The sequence below is a fragment of the Rana temporaria genome, chromosome 2 (genome assembly GCF_905171775.1).
Source record: "Rana temporaria chromosome 2, aRanTem1.1, whole genome shotgun sequence".
In the NCBI taxonomy this organism is placed as follows: Eukaryota; Metazoa; Chordata; class Amphibia; order Anura; family Ranidae; genus Rana; species Rana temporaria.
Genome location: NC_053490.1, coordinates 55479308 through 55499806, shown reverse-complemented (window position 1 = coordinate 55499806; position 20499 = coordinate 55479308). Strand labels below are relative to the sequence as shown.

Here is a 20499-nt window from a genome sequence, read left to right as displayed (position 1 = left end):
ACTATACAGAATGTATATAGTGCTAAGAGACAAAAACATATGAACATGTAATCACGGGATATACTGAGTATGTTTTTCTATTTATTTTGCCAAGACATACTCTTTAACCACTTAAGGACTGCCGCACGCCTATTTGCGTAGGCAGAATGGCACGGCTGGGCAAATGGGCGTATATATACACGTCCCCTTTAATTTGCCAGCCGTGTGGTTGCAACCCTGTCGCAAGCTCTGTGACCGTGCCCGTGGGACCTGTGGACTCGATGTCCGCCGATGTCCCGCAATCGGGTCACAGAGCTGAAGAACGGAGAGATATCAGTGTAAACACAACATCTCCCCGTTCTTCCTAGTGACATGTCACCGATCGTCTGTTCCCTGTCATCGGGAACAGCGATCAGTGCTGTGTCACGGCAAGCCACGCCCTCCAACAGTTAGAAACACTTCTTAGGTCACACTTAACCCCTTCAGCGCCCCCTACAGGTTAACATCTTCACTGCCAATGTAATTTTTACAGTAATCAGTGCATTTTCCCAAAATAGGGCATGGTCCCAAAATGGTGTCAAAAGTGTCTTATGTGTCCGCCATAATATTGCAGTCATGATAAAAATCGCTGATTGCCACCATTATTGTAAAACAAAAAATATTAATAAAAACGCCATTAAACTATGTCCTATTTTGTAGACGCTCTAACTTTTGCGCAAACCAATCAAACGCTTATTGCGATTTTTTTTTTTACCAAAAATATGTAGAAGAATACGTATCGGCTTAAACTGAGGAAAAAAATGTTTTTTTTTTATATATTTTTGGGGGATTTTTATTATAGCAAAAAGTAAAAATATTGTTTTTTTTTCAAAATTGTCGCTCTATTTTTGTTTATAGCGCAGAAAATAAAAACCGCAGAGGTGATCAAATACCGCCAAAAGAAAGCTCTATTTGTGGGGGGAAAAAAAAAGTAGCCTGGTCTTTGGCCAGCCAAATGGTTAACCACTTTGCCGACCAGCCACCGTCACTATACTGCAGCAGGTTGGCTCGGCTGCGTAAATCGCCGTAGGTGTACGCCGGCCGCTTTAAGAGCAATAGCAGGCGCGCGCACACCTGCGGCTCATTGCAGGAGCCGATGCACGTGGCTGGTGCCTGCCGGTTACCCACGATCGCTCCACAGAGAGCCAGAATGGGGATCTGTCAATCTAAACAAACAGATCCTGTTCTGACAGGGGAGTTCAGTGTGATCACCTGTTCCTTGTGATCAGGAACAGCGATTTCTCTCCTCCTCTAGTCAGTCCACCCCCCCCCCCCACAGTTAGACACATCTCCTTAGGGAACACTTAGTCCCTTGATTGCCCCCTAGTATTAACTTCTTCCCTGTCAGTGTCATTTATACAGTAATCAGTGGCTATTTTTTGCATGGATCGCTGTATAAATGTCATTGGTCCCCAAGAAAGTGGCAAAAAGTGTCCAATCTGTCCCACTAAAAATTGCAGAATTTTTTTTTTTTTTTTTTTTTGAAAATTGTCTGTTTTTTTTTTTGGCTTATAGCGCAAACAATAAAAACAGCAGAGGTGATCAAATTCCACCAAAAGAAGGCTCTATTTGTGGAAAAAAAAGGACATAAATTTTGTTTGTGTACAACGTCGCACTACCACGCAATTGTCAGTTAAATTGATGCAGTGCCGTGTCGCAAAAAGGGTCTGGTCATTAAGGGGGTAAAAGTAAATCCTTCCGGGGCTGAAGTGGTTAATACAATACTGAGAAGAGTAGAGAAGGTGAATGTTGTATTTGGACCTTTTAAGCCTAGAGCTTGACAAATCCCAGCAGCTAGGTAGGCCTCGCCCCCAGAAAGACAGCTGGCGGAACCTTTTATTACAATTATTTTTTATGGACAGCAAATTGGCTACTTAAATCATAGCATAGAGCTAATAAAATCGTATGTGTTTTTGTCCAGGACTAAAAATTGCCATGTTTAAAGCCTTCTATTTTTATTCTTTGTACACTGATGCTGTCTGCGAGGTAATACTGAGAGGGTAGGCTGGGGAAGATTTAGCAGTGACATTCACCACTAACATTCCATGAAGGAAGGAGCTTAAAGTGGATCTAAATCAGATCACTGGGGTTGAGCGCCATTTTATTAAATTTTTTAAGAAATTAGCTGGGAAGGCCTAACTAATTAGTAAGGAAAACTTAGAAAAATAGAATAAAACTATTGTCACTGAAAGAAATACAAACTTAACCAATCTTAAAAGTGGACGGTGTCAGTCACTAGGGCAGTGGACGGTGTCACTCACTAGGGCAGTGGACGGTGTCACTCACTAGGGCAGTGGACGGTGTCACTCACTAGGGCAGTGGACGGTGTCACTCACTAGGGCAGTGGACGGTGTCACTCACTAGGGCAGTGGACGGTGTCACTCACTAGGGCAGTGGACGGTGTCACTCACTAGGGCAGTGGACGGTGTCACTCACTAGGGCAGTGGACGGTGTCACTCACTAGGGCAGTGGACAGTGTCACTCACTAGGGCAGTGGACAGTGTCACTCACTAGGGCAGTGGACAGTGTCACTCACTAGGGCAGTGGACAGTGTCAGTAAGGCAGTGGACGGTGTCAGTCACTAGGGCAGTGGACGGTGTCAGTCACTAGGGCAGTGGACGGTGTCAGTCACTAGGGCAGTGGACGGTGTCAGTCACTAGGGCAGTGGACGGTGTCAGTCACTAGGGCAGTGGACGGTGTCAGTCACTAGGGCAGTGGACGGTGTCAGTCACTAGGGCAGTGGACGGTGTCAGTCACTAGGGCAGTGGACGGTGTCACTCACTAGGGCAGTGGACGGTGTCACTCACTAGGGCAGTGGACGGTGTCACTCACTAGGGCAGTGGACGGTGTCACTCACTAGGGCAGTGGACGGTGTCACTCACTAGGGCAGTGGACGGTGTCAGTCACTAGGGCAGTGGACGGCATCAGTAGTTTCTTTAGAATTTTTTTTTAGAAGCCCTGTTGGGGGGCTTTGGTAAAAGGAGAGTACGCGGGGGGCTGGGCAGCAGAAAAAAAGAGGAACAAGGACAGAAGGAGTAGCGGGGGGGGGGGGCATTTACTTGAACTGATCCCCAGGATTTTCCTCTTGCAGCATCTGTATGCTGGAAGGAGGGACAGGAGGAGAAGCTGGCTTTCAGCTGCTGCAGGATGAAAATAAAGAAGATCGTTGGAAGACAAGAATAGAAAAAATTAGAATTCCCAGCAAGTGGCTCTAGGGCACCAGGGTAGGGGGGACGGTAAAATCCGAAAATCCCCAGTCACTTGCTGGGAATTCAGATGTTTAAAATACCTGTCTATGGGGGGAAGAGGAGGGCAGAGGACCAGCTCCTAAAAAAAATGTATCGATTATTAAAGGAGTAACCCATGTTCACTTTCACTGGGAATTTTCACTTTGCAAATAAAAGTTTACACTTATGTTCATGAATGAAGTGAAACAAAGGGAAACTTCACTTTGCAAATGAGAACAAATATATTTTTACTTTGTTGCACCTCATATATTGAGGCTGTATTTACACCTTGGCGTACCTAATCGCTGCGTTTTGTCCCGCGAATTGCGGCGTTTTGTACCGCGATTTGCGGCGACAAAACGCTGCGATTGTGAATGCAGGTCCACATCTCCTATGCCGAACGCCGAAAGCTGCCTGAAACAAAGGTCCGGGACTTGTTTTCAGGCGGCAGGCGTACGGCGTGGAGATGTGAACCATCTCCATCTCCATAGAGGGCAATGTAAAATCATCCCTCCAGCGTCTTAGGCCCCATGCACACGAGACGCTATTACAAACGCCTCTAATCGATTTGCGGCGTTTTACCGCGATTTGCGGCTGTCAGCGTTTATCCCCAAAACACTGTAGACCCTCCCCAAGCTCAGAATCAAACTATTTGTGCCGTGTTTTGCTGCGTTTAGCAGCGTTTTGCCGCGATTTGCGTCTAAAACGCAAAAGCTGAAAGCTTCTGAACCCAAAATTTTGGGTTTGGAAAAACGGCCCTAAACCCAACTGCTTTGAAACGCCAAAAAACGTGATCGTGTGCATGGACACATAGGATAACATTAAATGTGTTCAGGGGCAGTTGAAAAAAATGCCCAAATGCCTCTGAACTCGAGTTTAGCAGCGTCTCGTGTGCATGGGGCCTAAGAGAAGTCAAAATTCACTTGGTAAAACTACTGGTAATTTGCAAATTGAAGGCTTCTGATTGAAACAACAAGAGAACGTGGCCACACAACGAGTGTCAACACAGTTTACTTGTTATCTGCAAATGTGACAAACAGTAAAAAAACACAGGACAGCAATTGAGAGACAGGGAGAGAACGCTGTCACCCCATACCGCAAATGCCTGCACAGGTACCTCATGGCAGGGTTAGCAAGTGCTATTTTTGTAAAAAGCCGCAGACCTATGAAAATGGCTTCAGATAAAAAGTAACATTGCATTAATATTTTACAGATATTAAAAAAAATAAAAATGTTTTAACTGGGTTTAGCTCTAAACAATTTTAAAGAAACATTGTCACCAGTTTGCACTTCTTGTTTTGAAATCTTTTTTCTGTATATTGATTGACTTCTCATAAACAGGCTTGTTGGAAAATGTTGCTTTGAGCCAATCTGCTGCAGCACTTATCAGTGTGTATTGACGGTGGGGGAATCCCGCTGTCAGAATACAATGACACATCTGGGAGGATTTCCTTATCCACCTTGAATGAGTGTAGAACCCTCCTAGCTTAGGATGCTAGGTAAATCTAGTTTTTGACTCCTTTAGGCCAATACAAATTGGCCTAAACTGACTGCCCTGTTTGTGGGAAAAAAAGGACATCTATTTTATTTAGGTACAGTATCGCATGACCACACAATTGTCAGTTAACCACTTGTCGACCGCCGATGTTCCTGGGTGGCCCGCGATTGCGGTCGGCAAAGTTAGAACAGGGGGATGCCTTTGTAAACAAGGCATTCCCCTATTCTGCCTAGTGACACTGTCACTGATGGCTGTTCCCCGTGATCGGGAACGACCATCAGTCACGTGTCACGTGTAGCCACGCCCCCTAAGAGCAAGAATAACTCCCTAGAACTGACTTAACCCCTGCAGCACCAACTGGTGGTTAACCCCTTCACTGCCAGTGTAATCTTTACAGTAATCAGTGCATTTTTATAGCACTGATTGCCATAAAAATGACAATGGTCCCAAAAACGTGTCAAAAGTGTCGCAGCCACAATAAAAATCGATAATTGCCGCCATTACTAGTAAAAAAAAAAAAATTATTCATAAAAATGCCATAAAACTACCCCCTATTTTGTAGCTGCTATGACTTTTGCGCAAACCAATCAATAAATGCTTATTGCGATTTTTTTACCATATATGTATATATATATTTATTATTATTATTATTAAAGGGCCCAGAGGTCCCCAGGGCCCCGGATGGCAACCCCCCCTTTTTTTATAAAAAAAAAAAAATTATATACATTTTTTTCTTATATATATATATATATATATATATATATATATATATATAAAAATTATTAAAGGGCTCAGAGGTCCCCAGGGCCCCATGTGGCAAACCCCCTTTTTTTGTTTGTTATAAATGTTTATTTTTTTATTTATGTATATTTATTTTTTATGTTTTTATTAAAGGGCCCAGAGGTCCCCAGGGCCTTGGATGGCAACCCCCCCCCCTTTTTTTTTGTTATAAATGTTTATTTTTTTTTATATATTATTTTTTTTTTTATTAAATGGCCCAAAGGTTTCTTTTTATTATTATTATTAAAGGACCCAGAGGTCCTGGATGGCAACCCCCCTTTTTTGTAATTTTGTTTTAAAAAAATAAATAAATAATAATTTGTATATATATATATATATATATATATATATATATATATATATATATATATATATATATATATATTTTTTATTAAAGGGCCCAGAGGTCCCCAGGGCCCCAGATGGCTACCCCCCTTCTTTATATATATTTTTCTTCTTTCTTTTATAAAGGGCCCCCCCGCATCTCAATTTCAGGCGGCAGCCCCCCCCCCCCCCCCCGGTTCTCTGCTCCAGGGGGCCCATGCCTGAAGCTGTGTAAGGGGCCCCATAATTCCTGATGGCTGCCCTGCCTCCTCTACACCTGGTATAAGCAGTACATGGGTGCCTTGAAAATGCAAAGTTGAGAAAAAGTGACAGTTTAATGACAGTACTGGAGACTTGGCGGAAAATCTTTATCTATTGTCCCTGATATGTCCTCAGGGAGTACTACACAAAAGTCTAGTTTCATCACCTGGGTGGGGATGGTGATTGTCAATCTGAATCATCAATCATAGGCAATACAGGATGTGGAAGGTGTGGATGGAGGTTCATCTATAAAACTGCTGACAAAAAGAACTGCTATTTTCAGTGCAGTATCCAGAGATAGCTCATTACAGTATATTACAACAGTTTATTGCACTGCTTGTCTAATACTAGTGTAATCGTTGGGCTTTTGTTGTCCGGAACGCAGAAGAACTGCGACTATGCATTTTCTAGTTTAGTGCTTGCTTAACCACTTAAGACCCGGACCTTTAGACAGCTAAAGGACCTGGCCAGTTTTTGCGATTCGGCACTGCGTCGCTTTAACTGACAATTGCGCGGTCGTGCGACGTGGCTCCCAAACAAAATTGGCGTCCTTTTTTTCACACAATTAGAACTTTCTTTTGGTGGTATTTGATCACCTCTGCAGGTTTTAATTTTTTGCGCTATAAACAAAAATAGAGCGAAAATGTTGAAAAAAAAAAAAATGCAATATTTTTTACTTTTTGCTGTAATAAATATCCCCCAAAAATATATAAAACTTATTTTTTTCCTCAGTTTAGGCCGATACGTATTCTTCTCTAAATCGCAATAAGCGTTTATCGATTGGTTTGCGCAAAGTTTATAGCGTTTAAAAAATAGGGGATAGTTTTATTGCATTTTTATAAAAAAAAATTTTTACTACTAATGGCGGCGATCAGCGATTTTTTCAGTGACTGCGACATTATGGCGGACACTTCGGACAATTTTGACACATTTTTGGGATCATTGTCATTTTCACAGCAAAAAATGCATTAAAAATGCATTGTTTACTGTGAAAATGACAACTGCAGTTTGTGAGTTAACCACAAGGGGGCACTAAAGGGGTTAAGTGTGACCTCATTTGTGTTTCTAACTGTAGGGGGGTGTGGCTGTAGTTGTGACGTCATTGATTGTGTCTCCCTATAAAAGGGAACACACGATCAATGACGGCGCCACAGTGAAGAACGGGGAAGCTGTGTTTACACACAGCTCTCCCCCTTCCTCAGCTCCGGGGACCGATCGCGGGACTCCAGTGGCGATCGGGTCCGCAGGTCTCGCGATCACGGAACTTCGGACCGGGTCGCGGGCGCACTTAAATAGGACATACCTGTACGTGCTTGTGCCCAGCTGTGCCATTCTGCCGACGTATATGTGCAGGAGGCGGTCCTTAACCAGTTCCCGACCCCCGCATGTACATATACGTCCACAATATGGCACGTACAGGCACATGGGCGTACACGTACGTCCTCGCCTATTAGCGGGTGGGGGGTCCGATCGGGACCCCCCCCGCTACATGCGGAGGTCGGGTCCGCTCGGGGAGCGATCCGGGACCACGGCGCGGCTATTTGTTTATAGCCGCTCCGTCGCGATCGCTCCCCGGAGCTGAAGAACGGGGAGAGCCGTGTGTAAACACGGCTTCCCCGTCCTTCACTATGGCGGCGCATCGATCGCGTCATTCCCTTTATAGGGAAGACACGATCGATGACGTCATTCCTACAGCCACACCCCCAAACAGTTGTAAACACATACTAGGTGCACCCTAACTCCTACAGCGCCACCTGTGGTTAACTCCCAAACTGCAACTGTCATTTTCACAATAAAGAATGCAATTTAAATGCATTTTTTGCTGTGAAAATGACAATGGTCCCAAAAATGTGTCAAAATTGTCCGAAGTGTCCGCCATAATGTCGCAGTCACGAAAAAAATTGCTGATCGCCGCCATTAGTAGTAAAAAAAAAAAAAATAATAAAAATGCAATAAAACTATCCCCTATTTTGTAAACACTATAAATTTTGCGCAAACCAATCGATAAACGCTTATTGCGATTTTTTTTACTAAAAATAGGTAGAAGAATACGTATCGGCCTAAACTGAGGAAAAAAAATGTTTTTATATATGTTTTTGGGGGATATTTATTACAGCAAAAAGTAAAAAATATTGCTTTTTTTTCAAAATTGTCGCTCTATTTTTGTTTATAGCGCAAAAACTAAAAACCGCAGATGTGATCAAATACCACCAAAAGAAAGCTCTATTTGTGGGGAAAAAAAGGACGCCAATTTTGTTTGGGAGCCACGTCGCACGACCGCGCAATTGTCTGTTAAAGCGACGCAGTCCCGAACTGTAAAAACACCTTGGGTCTTTAGGCTGCATATTGGTCCGGGGCTTAAGTGGTTAAGCGGTTAACCAATGCATGTTAGAGTTTAAAAGGTATAGGCCAGTTTTTATTTAATTTCTATTTTAACCAATGTTAAATTTTTTTTTTGAGCTTTCAAGGATTTTTATTATATTTTTTGTAAAAAGGTTCTAACTCACTAAGTTTTATTGAGCTGGTGTTAAAGAGTATAGGTAGTGGCTTGACCAAGGCCAAATGAATGGATCGGTCACAGGACAAGGAAGGGACAGAGGTTCTAGATCAGGGGTCAGCAACCAGTAGATCACAGGCAGGTAACTGGTAGATTGCGGTCTGTGCTTGCTAACCCACCATCCCAGAGCATCAAACAGGGTGCAATGCAGAGGGACTACTTGTAAAGTGGGAGCTGTAGTAGTGAGCAAGAGCTGCATAAGGCGATGTAGTAAATGGAAAAAGAAAATATGGACAGCCGCACTCCAAAAAACCTTGATGGTTGTCTTTATTTAAAAAAGGAAAAATGCACTACCACTGACGCGTTTCGCAATATAAATTAGTGCTTAATCATAGATATTTTTGGACGTAATTGATGATCCTTGGTGTGCTGGCGAATATCTACATATGGTGATCTTTGACTTCTCCCATGTTGTTTAGGTAGATCCCCATCTCTTTAAGGTTGCCTTCCCCTGTTCTAGATGTTTCCACTGTCAGCTGCCATCAGGGGAAATAACAATCAGAACAAGTTTTCAAACCTGTCTAATCATTGGTCCCACCCAAAAGTAGTCAGACAGGCAGTATCTGCATGCAATCATTGTCTGATGCAGACTAAAATGGGAAGATCCCACAACTGTCATGTCATGTCTATCAGCATCTTAAAGCAGAAACTAAAGTGCACTTCTGGAGATAAAAAGACAGCTTGTACCAATGCTAGTCTTCCAATCAATCAATAACCGTGTCCATTGGATCCCAGGTTTAGGCTGCACATAGGTTCTTTTTTCACGAGCTGCAATGGCCTGCCCCTTAAGAGTCTAAGCCCCACCCCCCGTCAAAACCGCTGCCCACTTAGGCTCGAACATTTGGCAGCTAAATGAGGAGGATTGGGCTTAGCACCCGTTAGGTTCAGAGTTTATTCGCAACTGGAGAAAACTCACGACTAGACATGTGCACTGCCAAAAAAATAGTTTTTTTCATTTATGTTATTTTCGTTTTTTTTTTTCGGAAATTCAAAAAATAAAATAAATAAATGTTTCGTTTTTGTTTCATTCGTTTTTTTTCGTAAATTCTGGAAATTCGAAAATTCGGAAATTAGAAAATTCAGAATTCAGAAATTCAGAAACGGAAAAAACGAATTTAAAATTTCGAAAAATTGTAACATTCAAAAATGAAAATTTTGAATATTCGAAAAATGAACATTTCGAAATTCGAAAGTTAAAAATTCGAAAATTCGAAACATCGAAAGTAAAAATTTTAAATTTTTTTTTTATTTTTCGAATTTTTCAATTTCGAATTTTCGAATGTATTAACTTTCGAATTTCGAAATGTTCAATTTTCGAATTTTCCATTTTCGAATTTTTAACTTTCGAATTTTGAAATGTTCAATTTTCGAATTTTTAACTTTCGAATTTTCCATTTTCGAATTTTTAACTTTCGAATTTTGAAATGTTCAATTTTCGAATTTTTTCCTTTCGAATTTTTCATTTTCGAATTTTTCATTTTCGAATGTTACAATTTCGAAATTTTAAAATAATTTTTTTCCATTTTTTTTCGAATTTTCGAAAATTGAAAAAATTCGAAATTTGAAAATTCGAAATTTGAAAATTCGAAATTTCTAAAATTCTAAAACTTATTTTCGCATTTCCAAAAATCTGAATTTCCAAAATTCGGAAATTCGAAATTTCGGAAATACGAAAATTCGGCTATTCGAAATTTTCGGAAATCTGAAAATTCGTAAATACAAAATTTGTTAATACGAAAATTCAGAATGAACTAATTTCCGAATTTTCGTTAAAAAACGAATTAGAAACTAAATGAATTGCACATGTCTACTCACGACATGTATTAGGGAAATTGCCTCCCAAATCAGCCATTAGCAGTAGTATTCTACTTACAGGTATGTTAACATTAATCTTTGGGTCTGCTTTAAAACCAAAGGAACAGTTCTATTTATTTTTTGCATGATTGAGCAGCCAGGTAGTGTCCGTCTGTCTCTTTTCTCAGTTATGCCACAACTTTGAAAATTTTTTAGTCATGAAACTCAACACGAGAACTGTCACAGAACTTAGAAGTGTTAAGAAGCACTTTTTAAATGCAAACAGATACAGTTATTTTTTATAGTGGCTATTTTTTTTTAGGCAAAATGTGTAAAAAATAAATAAAAAATCTGTCTCTAAATTACATTTAAAGGAGTTGTAAAGGAAAAAATGTTTTTTGCTGAAATGAATGTTTACAGGGTAGAGAGACATAATAGTTAACTGATTCCTTTTAAAAATGATTAAAAATAGATAAAAAATCAATCATATAATGTACCTACAGTTTCAGTTTCGTTTTTGCATGCTGTTTCCTGGTTCTGTGATTTACAGAGACTCAGAGCCAATACAGGGCAGTGATGGTTTGTAAAACGAAACTGATTGGTGTTGAGGGGTTTTAGACACACAGTAATCACAGAGCAAAAACGAACAATGAGGACATGAAACCAGGACTGCAGTAAGGTAAAGGAAGCTATTTAGCTAAAAAAAAAAAAATTGTGACCCTTTAAAAAATTAAGCAACAGAATACCAAAAAAAAAACAGAAAAAGGCGCCTCTAAGTGCAGAAATATAAAACTTTTAATATCCCCTAAAGGGGTTAAAAACACTTCCAAGATGGTGGATGAAGCAGGCATGTAGCAGGTAAGTGTGTCCAGAAGATGTTCCAGTGGCAGGGCAGTCCCAGTCTGATGATAAAGCTTCCAGGGAAGTCCACAAGATAACAGCCAACTTGTGCTGTGAGTGTTCAGGGGACACAATAGTGCTGGAGCCTGGGGATGATGTCAGAGGAAGCGAGACAAGAACCAGCATGGAACACAAACAGGAAGAGGACAGGAAGTGTGTCAGAGGCGGGACACGTTTCAGAACAGCTCATTGGTTCCTTCTTCAGCCAGTGACCTATACACACTTACCTGCTACATGCCTGCTTCATCCACCATCTTGTAAGTGTTTTTAACCCCTTTAGGGGATATTAAAAGTTTTATATTTCTGCACTTAGAGGCGCCTTGTTTGTTTTTCTGTTTCCATTAGAGATTGCTTGTCTCCCTGAGTGCTGCCTAAAGTGTGTGAAGATCTGATACCCTCTCCAACACAGACTTTATCTGTCAGGATTCTAATTCTTGGAGCGCCCTGGATATACACATTTTTCTGAACAGAATACCAACTACAAACAAAAAGACCGTTTTCATAAATGTCCTCCAAAGTGTACTGCCTGCACCATAAATCCAAGGGCTTGCAGCACAGGTACCACTCGAATGACTAATGCAGGTACTACGGAGTGCCTGTACTTTCCCATTGCTGTCACCTTAAGCTCTTTTTAGGCCAGGAAAAGTTCACTTAAAATTAGTGTATGCAATTTATCTTCCTTTATATTTATTTAATTTACTCAGGAAAGTTGTAGTGTGCTCTTCCCTTTCCTAAGTCTTTCCTTATCACCGGGACTATAAAACCTTGGGAATGCAGTACCATACTGTACTCTAGGTAAAATTCTGTCAACCAGATTTCATTAGAATTGACAGCCCCCTTTTCCCCCACCAAGGGCCCGGACGAGATAATGGTGTACAGCCCCTTTTTAAAGTCCACTTTTTCACAAAAAATGTAAAAGTGAACTAACGACGTAACGCTCTCCAACCCCAAGTCCCCGCTGCACTTATCTCTGTGGGTCTGTCATTCCCATGCAGCTGCTTCAGCAGTCTCGCTGTTCTACCCCTTCTTTCCTTAGGGCTTTTGGGATGGATCAAATTATTCTGATTGGTCAAAGGACCTGGCCAATCGAAATTGCTCCGATTCATCCCTTGGGCCCCAAGTGAAGAAGAGCAGGGCTTTCAAATCCCTTGGCCGCTGCACAGGCTGCGTGGGCAGTGACAGCTATTCATCCATGGTGGTAAGTGCAGCGGGCACCTGGGGGACTTGGGGTTGTAGAGGGTTACGTCATTGGCTCACTTAAAACATTTTTGTGAAAAAGTGAACTTATGCAGCGTACACAAGATAATTTTTCGGCATGAAAGAAAACGCTGTTTTTCATCATGTCCAAAAATGATGTTTTTCCAACTTCATCATTAAAAACGACATTGCCCACACACCATCGTTTTTAAAAAATGATCTAGCAAAGCACAGTTACGTATAACACGTACAACGGCACTCTAAAGGGGAAGTTCCATTCGCGTTTGGGCTGCTTTAGCTGATTCCTTGTTAGTAAAAGACGATTCACGCTTTTTTGTCTGTTACGGCGTGATGAATGTGCTTACTCCGTTATGAACGGTAGTTTTACCAGAACGAGCGCTCCCATCTCATAACTTGCTTCTGAGCATGTGCAGGTTTAAAACGTTGTTTTAGCCCACACATGATAATTTTTTACAACCCGAAAAACATTTTTTTTAAAAACGACATAAAAAAATGCAGCATGTTCTAAAAAAAAATTTGCCGTCCACACACGATCATTTTAAATTACGTTTTTAAAAACGACGTTTTCTTTCATGCCGAAAAATGATCGTGTGTACGGCACACTAGACTTTAAAAGGGACTGTTACTTGATGGTTCCCAGAATTAGATTTGATTTCAAATTCTATGGCTCTCATTTAAAAAAGCAGTGGTATGGTTGCACCACTCTAATAGAGAAAAAAAATGCACAGCAATGTGGTTTACAAATGTGCGCAGCGCTCCACCAGCTTCAGAGTCCTGAAGCTGGGGAAGCACATTAAAGCGGAGGTCCGGCGGTAAAAAAAAAAAAAATTAAAAGTCAGCAGCTACAAACACTTACCTGTCCAGGTTGCTTGCGATATCGGGCGCCCAAGGCAGATCTGTCCCTCGCAGCCATCCTCACTAAGGGAAACAGGACTGCAGAGAACTGCCCGTTTCCTCCTGCACATGCACGAGTCACGCGGCTATTTGTGAATGGGAACACCGTCCTGTGTGTCCCAGAAGGCAGCGCGCCTCCATTTGCCAGGAGGCAACGCGAGGAGGAGAACACAGAACCTCACCGTGGAAGAGGAAGAGGCAGATTAGGACGATCTGCCTCGTAACAGCAATTTATGGCAAGTATAAATTATTATTATTTTCTCTTTTTGAGCCTTTTTAGCAATTTTTTTTTAGGGTGGACCTCCACTTTAAATATAAATGAGTGTTCAAAAAAAAAAAAAAGCCATCAGGAGAGCCTTTGCTAATCCAATGAGCAGAGATGACACCACAAGGCTTCACCGGCTACACATTACAGTCTGTTCATGACTGTGATGGGCTGTAGTGTGTGTAGCACAGCAATGCATAGCGGGGAGGGAATAGCGATATCTTCTGTACATTATAAATGGGCCCCAAAGATAAGCTTCACTAGCTGTCAGATTAAAATCTACAAATTCTCGAAATCAGACTTTCTCAACCTTTTCAACACAGAGAACCCGGCATTGGGAAGACTTTCCACCTGACAGATAGCTAAAAAGATCAATGGTGTCAGTGGGAACTCATCAAAGATGCAAAAATTGGTCACTGCTCAAGAAACCTTTGGAGCAGGGGTGCTGAACCTTTTGAAGAGCAAGGGCCACTTAAGCGATTTGCCAACTTGTCGTGGGCCACAATGAAATAATCTTTTTTTTTTTTTGAATAGCATAATGAACATTTCCCTCCTGCAGCCATTGAATGCCGGTAGGAGGGAGAGGAGGAGAAGCCAGCTTTCAGCAGTTGCAGGAGGGAAAAAGAGAGGATTGGTTCCTGTATATGCCGCCCCTCTTGTCCAAGTGTAAAACAGATCAATATGACATGGAGGCCACAAGGGCCCCCTGGAGCATGGGACAGGATCGCCAATGCAACCCCTGAGCTACACCAGTTGTTGGGGGGAGCTGCGGCATTAAAAAACACATCTCAACTATGGGGTTTTAACGCCCACCAACCGCAAATGTAACCTTCTATTAAATCTTGCAGCTATGGTGAACTTTCTGAAAGTACATCAAAACTCATGCATTCAGTTTGAGGTTGAGAGCCATATCAGAGGGCTCTCCAGGCCACAGGTTGTGGACCCGTGCTTTGAAGAAACCCTGATCTAAATAAAATAAAATAAAAAGACAAAAGAGCTTTTAAAGTGGATGTAAACCCATTTCATGAAATTTGAGCTGGGCACATATATCTGCAGGGTTTTGTTATCTCTCTTCAAAGGGCTAAGCCCCATAGCTCTCTCCTGACCCGTTCCTCTGTTATCAGTCTGATAACTCCTGACAAATTCTCAGACACATCAGATAAAAGCAGCCTGAAATTTCTGTCCAGGCAGGTTGCTATAAATAGATTAGCAGGCAGCTGGCCCTGTTACAAAACACCTCTGAGAGTCTCTGCCTATGATGAAAGGGGGTGTGTGCCTTTCCTCCAATCAGAAAATTTAGCTATCTTGGCAGTATGTCCAGACATCACACTCTGTGTTAAACAGGAAGAGACAATTTCCTAACACAATCTGAACTTTCAAACAGTATATAAAATGTGAAGAAGGCAGATATGGATGTAAAACCTATGTACTGAGATTAGTTTCATCCCTGTGTATCATCTGACGCTGTTCACTTCACTGGGTGTATGGAGGGTTTACATCCACTTTAACATTACATTTGACTGAACCTCTTGTTTTTTTGCTGGAATTCCCCCAAAACAAAACATATACTGTAATTAATCCAGAAATTCGACTTTTCTCCCGTAATAAGCGTCATTTGTTTTTACAAGTAGCCGTTTTGCATTTTCTATTTTTATCTGCTCCACCCACTCTATAAATGTCTCAGGGATTACTGTAGCTGTAAACGACTAATCTGTCATAAAAAAAAAAAAAAGGAACAATTTTATTGACCTGGAATCCCCAAACCCTCATCCTATAATTGTACATCAGCAAGAAATTTAAAACGGAAGAAAAACAACAAGATTACCCAATGTAGTCCACTGTCCTGAGCTGGAAAGAACTTTTAAATGGGAAACCACATTTGGATCCTGGAAAAATGCCTGAAAATAAAGATTATTTTTTAATGCTGTGCCATTGCATGCCCAATTATAAAGGCAGAACAAACAGAAATGAAATTTTGTATTATGCAATGAATAATGGCTCATATTAAACCAAACATAAGTCAGCTTACAGCAGTCTGCCTGCTAAAGGTTGTTTTCTTTTTTCACTGCTCTTTGATCATATTAAAAGAGACCCTGCCTCCAATAAAGCATTGGAAAGAAAGGTGGTACTTAAAATGCAGAATGTAAATACTTACCTCTCTTGCTGCCTGTGCTGAAAATCCATTGCTGAGGAATCTTAGCGCAAAGTCTGCTGGGATAACCAATACTTGATGGCAACACACACACAGCTGCCCTCCACACCGCTACAGGACGCTAGTGAGCTCTGTAGGGGACACACATCATCAACACTCCTGACAGCGCTCAGCAGTGCAGGCAGCAGGGTAGGTGATCATTTATAGTCTTCTTTTCAGGCACCTTTGCTTGTAATTCTATATTGGCAACAGGGTCGCTTTAAAGCTAGTAATTCCCCACACTCCAGTTGAAAATAGTATTTTACAATACAATCATTAATTTCTGGATTGATGATCTAGGGTCACTTTTCATCTTCTCAAGTGATGGAGGTGGGGTCTATCTTCATAAACTACAATGATGGTGGTGGGTCATCCTCTCCAGTGATGGCGGTAGGGTCCCTCTTCATCCTCTCCAGTGATGGCAGTAGGGTCCCTTTTCATCCTCTCCAGTGATGGCGGTAGGGTCCCTCTGCATCCTCTCCAGTGATGGCGGTAGGGTCCCTCTGCATCCTCTCCAGTGATGGCGATAGGGTCCCTCTGCATCCTCTCCAGTGATGGCGGTAGGGTCCCTCTTCATCCTCTCCACTGATGGCGGTAGGGTCCCTCTTCACCCTCTCCAGTGATGGTGCTGGAGTCCCTCTTAATTCTCTCCAGTGATGGCGGTAGGGTCCTTCTTCACCCTCTCCAGTGATGGCGGTAGGGTCCCTCTTCATCCTCTCCAGTGATGGTGGTAGGGTCCCTTTTCATCCTCTCCAGTGATGGTGGTAGGGTCCCTTTTCATCCTCTCCAGTGATGGCGGTAGGGTCCCTCTGCATCCTCTCCAGTGATGGTGGTAGGGTCCCTCTGCATCCCCTCCAGTGATGGCGGTAGGGTCCCTCTTCATCCTCTCCAGCGATGGCGGTAGGGTCCCTCTTCATCCTCTCCAATGATGGTAGTAGGGTCCCTCTTCACCCTCTCCAGTGATGGTGCTGGAGTCCCTCTTAATTCTCTCCAGTGATGGCGGTAGGGTCCTTCTTCACCCTCTCCAATGATGGTAGTAGGGTCCCTCTTCACCCTCTCCAGTGATGGTGCTGGAGTCCCTCTTAATTCTCTCCAGTTATAGCGGTAGGGTCCTTCTTCACCCTCTCCAGTGATGGTGGTAGGGTCCTTCTTCATCCTCTCCAGTGATGGTGGTAGGGTCCCTCTTCACCCTCTCCAGTGATGGTGCTGGAGTCCCTCTTCACCCTCTCCAGTGATGGCGGTAGGGTCCTTCTTCACCCTCTCCAGTGATGGTGGTAGGGTCCTTCTTCATCCTCTCCAGTGATGGTGGTAGGGTCCTTCTTCATCCTCTCCAGTGATGGTGGTAGGGTCCTTCTTCATCCTCTCCAGTGATGGTGGTAGGGTCCTTCTTCATCCTCTCCAGTGATGGTGGTAGGGTCCTTCTTCATCCTCTCCAGTGATGGTGGTAGGGTCCTTCTTCATCCTCTCCAGTGATGGTGGTAGGGTCCTTCTTCATCCTCTCCAGTGATGGTGGTAGGGTCCTTCTTCATCCTCTCCAGTGATGGTGGTAGGGTCCTTCTTCATCCTCTCCAGTGATGGTGGTAGGGTCCTTCTTCATCCTCTCCAGTGATGGTGGTGGAGTCCCTCTTCATCTTCTCCAGTGATGGTGGTGGAGTCCCTCTTCATCCTCTCCAGTGATGGTGGTGGAGTCCCTCTTCATCCTCTCCAGTGATGGTGGTGGAGTCCCTCTTCATCCTCTCCAGTGATGGTGGTAGGGTCCTTCTTCATCCTCTCCAGTGATGGTGGTAGGGTCCTTCTTCATCCTCTCCAGTGATGGTGGTAGGGTCCTTCTTCATCCTCTCCAGTGATGGTGGTAGGGTCCTTCTTCATCCTCTCCAGTGATGGTGGTGGAGTCCCTCTTCATCTTCTCCAGTGATGGTGGTAGGGTCCCTCTTCACTCTCTCCAGTGATGGCGGTAGGGTCCCTCTTCACCCTCTCCAGTGATGGTGGTAGGGTCTCCTCTGCTGCACCAAACAGCGCTTACACTATAATGTGCAAGTACCAGTCTATACAGCCCTCTACAGTGCCCAGGCTGGCTAATGACGCAGGGGTTGCGCCATTTACAGCCTGGACTCACAAGAAGTGGACTGAAAGATGCCACGCATAATTAAACCCAGAAGTGGACTCACTCTTCCCCCAGATTGAGAAGTGATTTGGGAACTTTTTTTGGGAGTGGATTAAAACTTTGGATTTCCCATCACTTTCTTTCCATTGACCACTGCCAAAGAGACGGGTCAATCACCCCAGCAGGGACACAGAGAGAAATAAAACCAGATAAGCTTCTAATCCTTCCCTACTGTGTCAAATTAAGCAAAATTATTTTGGCTAAATAACCTACTTGCATTCAATAGATATATTTATTTTTTACCATCTCCTTTTTGAAAATGTTAGCTGCCTGGCTATTACTGCCTAAAATAATATTTGAGCCCCTGACCAAGAAAATGCATGCAACCAGAGAAAGTCAGACTTCCCAAACTGCATACTTGTTCCAGGTCAGTGACTTAAAGAGTACCGCAGTGGCGGTTCGTCCATAGAGGGCGCTGGAGCACCGCCCACTCTGGGTCTCTCCCGCCACGGAGTCTAATAACATACATTCATGCATTGCATGAATGTATGTTATTGTTGCCAGCTGCCGCTGGTCTATTCAGAGATGGCCGGAACTTGAGCGCCGGCCACCTGAATAATGGCAGCTGGTTGGCTGTGCGGAAGTGCCTATCAGAGGAACACACATCGATCTCCTCCCCTTGTGAGTCCCCCTCCCCCTAACAGTTAGAACACACTTTAGGGAACATATTTAACCCCTTCCCCTAGTGTTAACCCCTTCTCTGCCAGTCACATTTACACAGTAATCAGTGCATTTTATAGCACTAATCGCTGTGTAAATGTGAATGGCCCCAAAAATGTGTCAAAAGTGTCCGATATGTCCGCCGCATTGTCACGGTCACAATAAAAAAATAAAAATAAAAATAAAAAAAAATTAAAAAAAAATTGCAGATCGCCGCCATTACTAGTAAAAAATAAAACCAAATTAAAATGCCATAATTCTATTTCCTATTTTTTAGACGCTAGAACTTTTGCGCAAACCGATCAAATGCGCTTATTGCTTTTTTTTTTTTTTTTTTTTACCAAAAATATGTAGAATACGTATCGGTCTAAACTGAGGGGAAAAAAACGTTTTTTAAAAAAAAATTATGATATTTATTAAATCAAAAAGTTAAAGATATTGTGTTTTTTTTCAAAATTGTCGCTCTTCTTTTGTTTATAGCGAAAAAAATAAAAACCGCAGAGGTGATCAAATACCACCAAAAGAAAGCTCTATTTGTGGGGAAAAAAGGGTGAGAATTTTGTTTGGGAGCCACGTCGCACGACCGCGCAATTCCCAATCAAATTGCGCCAGCGCTGAAAACTAAAAATTGGTCTGGGCAGGAAGGGGGTGAAAATGCCCTGTATGGAAGTGGTTAAAGGAGTTGTAAAGGAATTTTTTTTTCACCTTATTGCAATCTATGCATTAAGGTAAAAAAACATGCATAGATTCTCGAAAGTCCCACGCTCGGTCCCGAGATCCTCTTCGCTGTCAATCACATCCAGTGACGCGGCGCGCCGAGGGGCGGGGCCGAGTGATACAGTGAGCGGCTATGGGCGCTCGCTGTATCACGGGAGCGCGCCCGCTAGGATTTATCACCATGCGAGCTCTCTCGTATGAATGTGATGAGTTTTAGCGGGGAGGACCAGAGACAGCTGCCGAGGGACCCCAGAAGACATGGATCGGAGCCACTCTGTGCAAAACGAACTGCACAGTGGAGGTAAGTATAACATGTTTGTTATTTTAAAGAAAACATTTTTTTTCCTTTAGTGACACTTTAAGCCAGTAACGGGGATGTCAGCTAGACTACTAGCATTTGCAGGAAAGCAGGTCCACAAAACAGGATGCCCATTTGTACAAGCACAGGTTTTCTTCCAAGTAAACAGAATATAAAAAAAGTTATTTTTCTGTATTTTGACTACCTTTTGGAAATGACTTGCCATTGCCAGCTCACTTCTACACAGACGACAACGTATTAAATAGTTCTAAACAAATGGCACACTATTAAGATGGAAATGTCATTAACATACGTTATGTCTGCTGGACACCAAGTGGTTCGGGCGGGCATCTGATAAAGTCATTTAAAGCCAGTTCCACAGTCTCCTGCCACTAATGACATCCGCAGACTTTAGAATTAATGTCTGCTGTACAGTCATCTCACCTTGTCCGTCCCTTAACACTTAGACCGCCATTCAGCGCAATGAACGCACCGCTTACGAAACACAAAACAATTGGTAGCTATACAGAAAAAAAAGCTCTGGTCATGTCAAAGTTTCTCCAAAAAATTGTGTCTGTTTAGGGCCCATGTGGATGGGCGTTAGGTTTCTGTCAATGGCATCGGTTTCCCTCGCTTCTGAGATCACTCAGAACTTATTGACAATTGCACTCGACCTGATTTAAGCAGGTTTTGCTTTCCTATACGCTTTCACACTTTGAATGACAATTGCGCA

The 20499-nt window shown here is 42.7% G+C and overlaps 1 protein-coding gene across 1 annotated transcript in view; it reads right to left on the bottom strand.

Moving 5' to 3' along the window:
* Nucleotides 1-20499, bottom strand: part of CFAP300 (cilia and flagella associated protein 300) — a 96662-nt gene that overhangs the window by 57791 nt on the left and 18372 nt on the right. Inside the window, exon 3 of the mRNA XM_040340195.1 lies at nucleotides 15562-15634. Within this exon, the coding sequence (XP_040196129.1) occupies nucleotides 15562-15634 (73 nt within the window). The remainder of the gene's footprint in view (nucleotides 1-15561; nucleotides 15635-20499) is intronic.